The sequence below is a fragment of the Thamnophis elegans genome, chromosome 1 (assembly GCF_009769535.1).
Source record: "Thamnophis elegans isolate rThaEle1 chromosome 1, rThaEle1.pri, whole genome shotgun sequence".
NCBI lineage: Eukaryota > Metazoa > Chordata > Lepidosauria > Squamata > Colubridae > Thamnophis > Thamnophis elegans.
In genome coordinates this window covers 145417224-145429675 of record NC_045541.1, presented here as the reverse complement: position 1 = coordinate 145429675, position 12452 = coordinate 145417224, and the positions used below count along the sequence as shown (strand labels likewise).

Below are 12452 nucleotides of genomic sequence, written 5' to 3'. Positions count from 1 at the left end.
ATATTGCAAATAAATAATAACAAATGCCTTATGTTATTGTATTATTGAAATATACCACAGAGATATAGCTTTATTGAAATAAAAAAATAATGTGCTTAATTGGTATTATAACAATACCTACTGGCTGGGGATGAAAGTAATATATTTTTGGGATTATACAAGTAATTGTAGCACAGTGTTTATTTTCTGTGTTGTATTAATAGAAAATATATGTGGTTGTTAAGGGTTGACATCAACTTGATAGTACATAATGAATATGAAAGAAATTATACAAAGAAAAGAAACACACAGATTTAATTAATTAAACATTTGCATTATTTAAATGGATAATATAGTTGGGACAGTAATTAACATTAGCAACTGATACGATACAATAATGAAATTCATAAAGTGGTGATATGATACTAGTATCTAAGGGACTGTCGCAAAGGAGAGAGTGGTCAGTCTATTCTCCAAAGCACCTGAAGGAGTAGAAGCAATGAATGGAAACTAATCAAAACGAAAAGCAAACTAGAACTAAGGAGAAATTTCCTGACAGGGAGAACAATAAACCAGTAGAATGACTTGCCTTCAGAAGTTGTGGTTGCTTCATCACTGGAGGCTTTTAAAAAGAGACTGGACAGCCACTTGTCTAAAATGGTATAGGTACTCCTGCTTGGGCAGATAGTTGGACTAGAAGACCACCAAGGTCCCTTCCAATTCTGTTATTTACTGTTATTGTACTGGGAAAACAGAAATAGAATAGAAATAGAATACCAGAGTTGGAAGGGACTTTGGAGGTCTTCTAGTCCAACCCCCTGCTTAGGCAGGAAACCACACATCACTTCAGACAAATGGTTATTTAATTTCTTCTTAAAAACCTCCAGTGTTGGAGCATTTACAACTTCTGGAGGCAAATTGTTCCACTAATTGTTCTGTCAGGAAATTCTCCTCAGTTCTAAATTGCTTCTCTCCTTGATCAGTTTCCACCCATTGTTTCTTATTCTGCTCTCAGGTGCTTTGGAGAGTAGTTTGACTCCCTCTTCTTTGTGGCAACCCCTGAGATATCGGAACACTGCTATCATGTCTCCCCTAGTCCTTCTTTTCATAAGACTAGACACATCCAGTTCCAGCAACTGTTCTTTATATGTTTTATCCTTGAGTCCCCTAATCATTTTTATTGCTCTTCTCTGCACTCTTTGTAGAGTCTCAACTTCTTTGAAATCATCCTTAGATGAAAAAACAAGATGTATCATATGTCAAAAGTAGATGGTGTGGTGCTCATGAACACACACGTCAGAAAATACCTGCCTTAGTGCCTACAGCCTCCTGATGCACCTGACCTTTTAGACAGATAGGGAGCAGGTGTGTTGAAAAGCAAGTGCTAGCTTCTAGTATAATAAAGATCACTATAAAATGATTAAGAACATCCTGATCGGTTGTAATTTTAAGGCCATACTTTTTTATCTGCCATTTTTTAAAAAAACAGACATTCCCATAACAGCTACTTTTTGAATATTCCACCACAGTCTCAAAATGACAAATGCGTCCCCAACACTACCTTCCAAAACAGTGTCAAAGGTTTAAGCAAAGCATACCCAAATCTGTTTTGCAATATAAAAGCCATGGTCTGTAACATTGCAGTGAAAACTATTTATTTGATATGTCACATATTTGTTAAATGGCTATGTGTTTATGCGTATGTTTGCATTTTCCTCATCTGAATATGTTGCCTGTCAATTTATGTGAAATTCAGATATTGTTAAGTCTATGTTTAGATGCAGTTGCTATTGATTGAGAAAAAGTAATAGATTTGGAATAGATAATGGATGCATTCCAAAACTTATTTCTAAATAGCCCACTTGTTTATCATTATTAATTTTCTATAAAAAAAAGTAATAGAAATGTCTAAAGATATATAGCTAATTTTATGTTTTCATAATTTTCAAATCATAAGTCCCACCCTTAAAACACACAGAGATGAAAAACAAATATAGCCTGTGTATCATTATGTATTTTGTCTCAAATTACTTCCAAAAATATTATTTTACATGGAAGATCAACAAAATAACATCAGGGCAAAAATTTTAACAATTGGAAAACTATTTCCTAAGTTTTAGAAAATACTTTACTTGTAGTTATTAAAGTAGTTTGTTCCCCCCAAATTCTTGATTTAAATATAATATTTCTGACTTTGTAGAATTTAATTATTCTCAGTACCTATTCTCACTACCACAAGCAGAAAGCTGTTGCAAAAAGCTATCTTAATTTTTCTCCACTGTGCAGCCCTTCTGATTGCTGGAGGGGGGGGGGAATCCCCCTTTAAACCTTCAGAAATATTTGATACTGAGAGCTACAAAGAGAGATGGAATGGTCTCCCTTCCAATTATATAGCTGATTTCTTCCAAACAATAGAGTCCAGCACTCCATACAGTCCAAAGATTAATGTGCCTTGAAGAAGATGTATTAGATGATGGAATAAGAGCCAAAGAAAGAAATATAATGAAATTAAATTTCATGTTTACTTGGGACTAAACAGATGTCCTGCTTTGTCTTTGTCTTTCTTTTTTCAGCAATCAAGCACTGGGGATTTGAGGACCCTTAGGAAAGGGTTATCCCCATACCATTCTGAGTCTCAACTGTCTTCATTGTCGCAGTATCAGGATGCCATGCAAAATGTAAGATACACACAGAAGTCCACTCGTTGTCATTATGCTGATGGGAGTCTTAGATTTGTATAGAAAAGGAGCCAGAACCCAACTGAAGAATGTTCATTTCTGGAAGATTGTCAAAACAGCAGAAGATAGAGATTTATACATCTATGTCATGTGCTAAATAGTACTTTGTCCCCTGTAGGAAGCAGATTGACTAGAATTTAGCATCATTTCCCTAAATGTTCCATTCTGAAACCAACAATTTAAGAACATATGTGGTGCTAAGCTAGTATTGTTTGTTTTTGTATTGACTTCATCCATTGTATTTTGTACATATTGTGTATAGTATACAATGTTTTGTAAAACCATGTTCTATTTACATTCTTGTTTTCTATTTGAATTGATATTTTTTCTTAGTTCATAAGCCACTTAATTCTATTTTCAGTGTTTTACAGAGAAACTTAAGAGGATTTTTTTTTGTTATCTCCATAAGTCAGTAATTACATGTCTTCGTGTTTTAATCTCCTAAATATTTATCTAGAACTATGGAATCTTGTATTATTAGAATTTAATTGCTGATAAAAATTTACATAATACAAACTAATTGTCAAATTTCTTTAAAGGATTAACTGTACTAGAATACTTTTATACAATATAAGAAGTAATAAATATTATGTTGCACTGCTTATTATTAGTACTAGATCATTTTGATGGAATTAAAAGAAACGTAGTAAGGGAAAAAGAATAAATATATGCACTTTACATATAGTCTGACTTGATAGCCTAAAAGGATACCCATGTAACCTGGTTTACACATTATGCTAAACCAAATGTTAACCATAGTTCATTGAACAAACCATAGTTTATTTGAACAAACCATTAACACATAATTATAAGCCATAACGTGTGGGTTCACACATCACAAAATACCATAGAGAGCTATATACAACACATGTATACTGTTATATTAAAATAAGACATATCTATAATTATTTGAATTAATTGTAACTGGCAAAGTTTACATAACACAACTAATCATAAACAATGGATTATAGATTATAGTACTGATATCTATACATTATTTTCCTATATTAACCATATCATGGTGTAACACAGTAACTGGGTCTTTACTTAGTCTTACATGTATATGAGAGTGCAAAGCCCATCCTCTACTCACTCAACTAGGTCCAACATTGGAAGATTAAAATAACTTTGTTATGATTTCTCTGTAAACTGATACTTATTACGTGCATCAGTCACTAATCAAATATTAAGGTCCATGGGTCCAGCTTGTTTTTTAATTTATTGAATGTCTTCCTAAATATGAGGGAAAGACAGTTGTTTTTTTTAGATTTCTAATACCTAACTGTTGTGACTCAGCAGCAGTCTTCTGTGAGTCTTTTCGGGATGCAAGTTGATTATGCAGCTGGGGCTCGTTAGGGGCATATTCTGGGGATAAAAGGACGGATGGTGCCACGCCCTAGTTGCAGGAGTCAAGGTTCCTTGGTTCGTTCAACATTGATTGATCATCAGTCGTGGTTTATGTAAGATACACTTGGAAAAGTGCTTTGTTTCTGTAACCCTGATTCAAGAAGACACTTGGAGAAGTGCATTGCTTGTAAGAGTTTTTGTTTGGTATTCTGTTATATTCTGTTATCTAGTCAGAGACTTTATGTTATTTTTGGGCTCGCAGCCAGTCTGAGCCGAGAACTGATAAAGAGAGTTCCTTTTAAGTTTGTTTGCCTGTCGTCTGTTTAACGAGCAGAGAAGGGGGGACAGAACACCTAACTATCTAGCTTACGGATACTACACATTTGTGTCAAGGATAAAAGAATCCTTATTGGTTCATTTGAGGGAGATGCTTATACTAATGATAAAGAGGAGCCTTTTAAAATATGCCAAATAATTACTTGTAAAAGTTGAGGTTATATGCAGAAAGAAATATTTAGTTCCAAGAGAAGTATATTGTATGCATGAAGTAACTGAAATGTTCCAAGGATTAGAAAATACCATATTTGAAAAGATCATCCTAAAACTAGCAAATTTTACCTTTTGGTTATACTAGTCAGACTTAATAATAAGTAATAATACCAAGTTTTTCATTTTACTTCAAATACAGTGGGATGCTCATTCTGTGAGTTTCTCTGGAGAGGCAAGTTTGTTTTGCAGTTAATTATTTGCCTGCTTTCACACCCACAGCATTGGATATCCTATGGTTTTGATCCTAGCAAATTCCTGTGGCAGAATGCCTTTTCATGTGGCTTCTAACTGGGCATAAGTCCCAAAATTATTCTTCCAAAGGGGCAGTTTTATAGAAGCTTATATGGAGCCAGATTCATATGACAAAAGGAGTGTGTGTGTGTGTGTGTGTGTCTGTGTACATGCACATTTTTAAACAAACCTTTTGATTTGTTCCTTACACCATGAAAAGGCTGTATAAGTTCTTTTGGTTGGGTTGAGTAGATTTTATGGAACGCTGCCATGATGCTAATGATATATTGTGTCTGACGAGACAAGATAGTGGCTGGGCTAGGCAGATAGGTAGATTGGTTTGGCTTCTGAACAACCCCAAATGTTAATTCATGAGCACCTTTTTAATAGATGGATCAGATGCAAATTAAATATTCAGTGAGAGAATAGCATCTGGAATAAAGCCTTTCTCACTGTGAGGGGGAAAATGGCCTTTTCCTTCCCCCCCTTTTCTTGTTAATTCTGTTGATTAAAACTCTATCTATCTATCTATCTATCTATCTATCTATCTATCTATCTATCTATCTATCTATCTATCTATCTATCTATCTATCTATCTGTCTGACAGAATTTTTCAGAGGGACACAGTACAATACAGAGATTTTTTTTGATTCAGATAAAAATCTCTTATTGTTATTGTGTCCCTTCTCTGCAAGGATGTGTGTTCCCTAGTTTATGCCCTATGGCAGAATATTCTGTTTTTTCACTTTTGTAAATCCATCTCCATGTGATCTAGGACAACACAGTTCTTTAAATATGAAAGACAGAGACTAAAACAGCCAGGCCAGTTTTGCTTTAAATTGGATGCCTGCAGTCCAAGTGAATTATGGATGTCCAATAATGAAATGTCACTGTTATTTTGAATCAAATGTCCTCTTAATAAATAGGCAGCTTGCTGGCTGGATAGAATACTAACAAACTGATAATTTGGTACACTTTTAACAGAATAAGATTCGACTACATGTAAAGCTTTACTGGACCAAAAATAATAAAAATAGCTTCTGTTACACTGACAGTATTCATTAATTTAAAACAAGAAATTACTAGTTTATGATTAGTGCTCCATTATCCTTCATCAGAAAGTGAAATTCATGCTCTCTCTGTGTGGGAGAGAGAGAGAGATTGGGGGAGGGGGAAGAAAGAAAAGAATTACCTGTGAATATTATGCCAACCCTATTATATGTGAACCTAGAATTAATCGAGTAATGTTATCTTCTTAAAGAGACTACATTTTCATTCCTAAACCAGAACAGGTTTGCTTTTTGATCATATATGGGGGGGAAAAGCAAAACTATTTAGGATCCCAAAATAAATGCAAGTCAAAGCACAAGACTTTTCTTCTTGACTGCAGTTGAACAGTAGTTCCCACCCTCATTAGTTTTGGGGAAATGTTTAAGTTTCTTTCCTTCTTATCCAAGTTATTCTCTTATATATAATCCACCAACTATCTTTGTGGGAGATTAAGAAATTTAAGAATTTTAATCCATTTATTCTTTTTCTTTCTTTCCCATACCTAACCAAATGTGACCCAACTAATTATTGCCCAAATAGTCTTTTATTCCTAATCAGCAAATTATATGCTACATTTTATAATAGAGGTTATTGAATTGGGTACTATCAGAGAACATTTTGATCCCTGAACAGGCGGCATTCAGATTTCAACATTCAACAATGGACCTAAGCATAATTTAACATCACCTAGCCAAGACATACTTCAGTTAATCAAAAACTGTATGTTGCTTTTTTAAATTAAAGGGCAGAGTTTGATTCAATTCCATATGACAGACTGTGGAAGAAATTAGCTGTTACATTGATTGAATGCTGTCTCTTTTAATTATAACATCATTGCACCAGATGTTACTATGTAACAGAAGAATAATCACAAAAGAAATTCAACGGAACACATATCTACCAATGAGACACGGAACTTTTCTTTTCATTGTTTACATCAGTGATAACACTGATATTTTTGCTAAACCAGAATTCTGTCCTGCATCTCTCATCCACTGTCCCGTCTCCATTTTTATATGTGGATGATTTAAGTATTCTATCTATACCTCATCTCAGTACACATAGATTATTTAAAACTCTATCATCTTACTTCTCTAAAGATTTTGTATGTGCGCATGTGTACCTTTGAATCAGTGTTGATCCTGGAAACTGCATAAACAAGTCGCTGCAGTTTTCTTGGCAAGATTTTGAAAATGGTTTGGTTTTGCCTCCTTCCTAGGGCTGAGAAATTGACTTGTTCAAGGTCACCTAGCTTGCTTTTATGTCCAAGGGTATGAATTTACAGTTTCCTGCTTTCTAGCTCAGCACCATAAGCAGCACACCAAACTGGCCCTCTAAACTGCCTCTAGGGAATACTAAAATAAAGGTTTTAGTATTCCCAAGAAAGTGCTTAAGTTGCCAGTTATTTTGGAAGATCAGTGGGAGACTTTTTGAGTGGATTACAACCTCTGAATGCTTAGGGGATTACTTTCAAATTTCCATCCATTGCACCTGCAAGTGAATGATTTTAAAATAAGACTTTAAAAACATCCTTAGAGATTGTTAAATATACAGTCCAACACTGTATTAACCAAATAGAAGTTAAATTATTTCATGCTAAAATTCTAGTTACAATGCCGTATGGTGTGTTTAATTGTACATCTCCCAAAACACCTCATGTCATTCAATCAAAATTCTTAACCTTCTATACAGGTAGTCCTTGATTTACTATGGCAATTGGGACAAGAATTGCCATTACTAAGCAATGTGGTTGTAAAGTGCAATGATTGGCAGTCCCGATTGTCATTCTTAAGCAAGAACTGCATGGGTTGTTAAGCAAAGACCTCATATGATCATGACTTCCAGCTTCCTGCTGTATTTCCCATTGACTTTGCTTGTGGAAAGCCAGCTGGGAATATCAGAAATTGTGATCATGGGATCATGGCTCACTGTAGCATAATAATCATGAGCCAGATGCCAAGAAGCAGATACTAATCATTGGGAGGGGGGATGCTGCAATACGTGGAATTTCTGGGACTAGTTGTAACTACCACTTATTCAACACGCGCTCTACATGGGGCAGCCCTTGAAGAGCATTCGGAGACTTCAGCTTGTTCAGAATGCAGCCGCGCGAGTGATTGTGGGTGCACCCCGGTACACCCACGTCACACCTATCCTCCGCGAGCTGCACTGGCTGCGTATTGGTCTTCGGATATGCTTCAAGATGCTAGTCGTCACTTATAAAGCCCTTCATGGTATTGGACCTGGGTACGTGAGAGACCGCCTGCTGCCAATTCGGGGGAAAAGGGCGGCATATAAATGTAATAAAAATATAAATGTAAAATGTAATAAATACCTCCAACAGACCTATTAGATCCCACAGATTAGGCCTCCTCCGAATTCCATCTACTGGCCAATGCTGATTGGCTACCACCCGGAGGAAGGCCTTCTCTGTGGCTGCTCCGGCCCTCTGGAACGAGCTCCCCGTGGAGATTCGGACTCTCACCACCCTTCAGGCTTTCCGCAAAGCCCTTAAAACCTGGTTGTTCCGACAGGCCTGGGGTTGACAGTTGCCCCGCCCCCGCTCAAATTGTGTGGTTGTTGAGTGTTTTTAAATTGTCTGTAGTTGTTTGTCCGCTGTCTTTTTTTCCTCCTGTTTGTATTCCCCCCCTCTACTTTGGTTTGTGAGCCGCCCTGAGTCCCTCTGGGAATAGGGCGGCATAGAAATGCAAATAAATCAAATCAAATCAAATCAAACACCTGCTGTTAAGTTTGAAAGGTTACTGAATGTATGGTCATTAAACAAGGGCTACTGAATGTTACTTTTACTTAACTCTTAATGCCCTTATTTAGTTGCATTTCTTTGGCACTTGTCCTGATAGATTCGGGTTGAAACAAATTATCCCAGGTTTACTTGCTCTTGTTAGAGAGGTTTCTCTTCTTCCTTAATGAAATAATCATGATTGGATATACTGCAGCTTTTCTTTTATGGCAATATCACGGCTATCCATGCTCTTGATAAAATTTTGGCCAATGGATTTGGGACGAAGACATTCAAAAGGACATAACCAGAGTTGCTCATCTCAATTACAATGCATTTTCTCCTTATTCCTCGATTATCTCTAGATAGCAGAGACTAAAATTCAAATCAAGTAGAGATTTGAGCTCAGTCCTTCCATATATAAACTATACCATACATTCTTACACATACAATACAAAACACACTCAAGTTCTCTAATTCTGTATGTAACTCCTCAAGCCCTACTATTTCATGCTCTATATTTTCATTTTTAAGCTGGTTTAGAAAAAGCTCACTTGTGATCAGTGTTAAAAACAAACAAACAAAGGTCCCGAACTCTGAAACTGGAAGATGGTAGACTCATTTTGGCTTAGGACTTTTCAATATTTCTCACCTTACTTTACACCTGCCTTGAGAATATCTTTCTCTTGAACAAAACAGTAGATCTGGCTCAGTAGGAACAGGCTATTTCATTGTGGGACTACATGAACTCTTGCATTAATCTTTCCCCATCTCAGATCATATAGAAAATTGAAGAGAAATGCGTCTACTCAGCCATGCCTGAGTTGGTTGGTTTTATCATAAACATGGTTCTCCTGTCATTTGTAATTAATTAATTGTAAGTCAGTTTCTTAGAAATATAAGGAAGATTAAATCCATGCAGGAAAAGAAGGAAGAATCTCTTGTTTTATTGTTTGGATTTTGTGTATATGTTGTCATTCACACTTCAGTGCCCTCCCTCCGTAATGAGCAATATTTTCTTCTGTAAAAATACGGAAGGGTTCAGATTTGAAAGCAGGAGGAGAAGGAGGGGGTAGCTTTTCTTTTTCTTTCTTTCTTTTCCCTTTTAACATGTTCTCACCAACTGTACTTCCCAGCAAGTGATGATGACAGCATGTTAAAATTGAATGGTGTGATTTCTCGGCACATTTCTGAATGAATCATCCTGCAATTTAAGTTAAATAGATGCTTGCTTGGAAGAGCTGCTGCCACAATCTAGTTTATGATAGGGCTTGGGCTGTCTCCCCTGATGTGCAATGTGAGTCAGGCATGAATGTGAAAATTTTGAATTATCACCTTAATTGCTGATCTTTCTTTTTCTGTTATTTTGTTGCTGGCCTCTTCAATGTTTTTCTTTTTATCTTTGAAGGACTGGAACATTTTCTGTATTTAAATGGGCCTGAAAGTAGTCTGCAACAATGTAATTATTTTTGTATAATTTTATTTACTGCTTAATCAACTGCAGCAGGAAAAAAACCTTTCAAACCTCACACAATTGCTGCAGAATTAAAAAGTGAGCTTCTAGGAGGTAATGATGCTCAGTGATACTATAGCACAAAATGGACTCTACTAACTTCCAATATAACCAAAGCAAACACAGTTTTGATGAGAACTTTGTGGCAAGAAGTTCTGGTGTAAAAATACCATTACCTTCCAATGTTTTGGTTCAAATCCAAATTTGATATCCAGAATCTATGATTAAAATTAGATAAGTGATGTTAACTGGAGTTCATCTATAGTACTAAGCTTTTAGAATTCAAATGATCTCAAATCTGGGGCCCTAAATTTTAAAGCATGGAGAAATTTTAAATTTTATTTATTTACCTATTTTAATTGTTAAATCTATTCTATCTTTCAGAACTGGAAAATTTCCCCAAGATAACTTAGAACACATTAAATACTGATTAATTAAACAACAAAAAATGGAATAAAACTATTATGAAAAATACAATATATAAATAGAAGAGGTCTTAGCAGATGGTTATATAGTCTTTAATCAGCTTTAATTAACTCAAAATCTAAGCATGATCAACTGTGGTTAGTGCCTGAATAGTGAAATTACCTAGGAATTTATGTGTTAGTGGCTAGATTGCAAAGTTTAAAAAAACCTACTGGCAGAAGATAATGAAAAACTATTTATATGGCATTGCCAAGAAAAAATAAATATGCATATACATTTGAAATATTATCATTAAAGAACTGATAGAGACATTTTCAGAAGTTTACATTTTAACATTTGATCCATAAGTCTCATTCTGCATTTTTCTATTCATGAATGTTTACTATTGTAGAAGGCATGGCAGGACAATGGCCAACAGAGTATTTTTGGAAAATATAGTGTTTTGAAAACTAAAGTGTATGTGCTGATTTTAACAGGTGACTGAACCTGTCAAATTTCTATCACATAGTGTGCATTTCCCATGCCACCATTCAGACTGATTTTTCATATGATATCAGTAGATGCATTTATGCATTATCTTGCTGTTTGTTTCCATAGAAACTGATGCAGAAGGGGGGAAAGGGTAGCAGGAAGGACAAAGGGGAAATATCAATTAAAGTTGTACAATAAATGTAGACCCTGAATGGTTAGACATTTCCTGATAGTCTTTATACACAGAATTTATAGTTTGACTTCTAAAAGAAAAAAAACGAAGGAAGGAAGGAAGGAAGGAAGGAAGGAAGGAAGGAAGGAAGGAAGGAAGGAAGGAAGGAAGGAAGGAGCAAGCAGTTTGTTATGTGAAATGTACCTAGAGTTTCATCCGAGGATTCCTGTGTGACCTTCAAAATAGATGATTGTGTATTAGATGAATTCAGATAGTTAACCAACAACTGGATGAGTTAGTTATCAGTATGTTCTTCACATTCTGGAGAAGATTGTCCTTATCTGCACATATTTTTAATCCATTGTAAAAGTATAGTATTTGTTCCTCTGCCTGCTTAGATTTCACAATAATTAGTCATAGATCAAGATGATTCTTGATTGTTAGAAACATTATTCATAACTTGATGGATTAAAGCAGGCGAGAAGGCAGCTCAGGACTGATCAAAATACAGTAAGAACATAATCCAATTCAAGGCCAGAGGACTGTCAAATTCTAGATGCCTGAAGCATCTGGTATAAATGATTTCGGAACCACAGAGTATAATCTTCAACCTTCCCCCCCCCCCCCAAAAAAAAACCACCCCTCTAGAAGTCTGGAGAAGTGCAAAAAATTCCAAAGTTCAATGGACAAAAGAAGAGAGGCTACAGATCAATATATTTAATGACTGCAATGGGCAATAGATTGTCAAGCAAAATGTCAGCAAGCATTTAGAAAAGAACACTGCCATTACACGTACCTAGCATAGGTTTTGTCAAGAACACATCTTACCAGAATGACCTCACAGAAGGTTCTTGTTTAGTGATTACCTTTTCCTCTCATGTAGTGGAAATAGTTAAAGAAAGTGTTCAGAAATTTCTTGGTCTCTACCCATATGCCCTGACCTAAAAATAACAATTAGCCTTTAGCATATTTTAGATCTAATTTTAGCCTTTAATTTAATCGTAGGTTCCATTTAGCACAAACACATTCTTCAATCATAGCATAACAGTCAAGGATTTTATTGTGTGTGGTGTGTGTATGTATGTACGCATGTGCATATACATGTGTGCGTACATGGGAAGGGGTGAGGAAAAATGGTTTAAGTCGCCCACAAGCTGCTGTTAATGTCGCAAACATGTTAAGATGAGGGCCAAAGAAAAACAGTGGTTTTCATAAGTTGGAAAAAAGATAACTATT

At 35.6% G+C, this 12452-nt stretch overlaps 1 protein-coding gene across 1 annotated transcript in view; it reads left to right on the top strand.

Annotated features, from left to right (window-relative positions):
- The window catches only part of CCDC85C (coiled-coil domain containing 85C), a 178814-nt gene that overhangs the window by 152616 nt on the left and 13746 nt on the right, over positions 1-12452 (top strand). Inside the window, 1 exon segment of the mRNA XM_032234095.1 lies at positions 2553-2657. Coding sequence (XP_032089986.1) covers positions 2553-2657 — 105 coding nt within the window.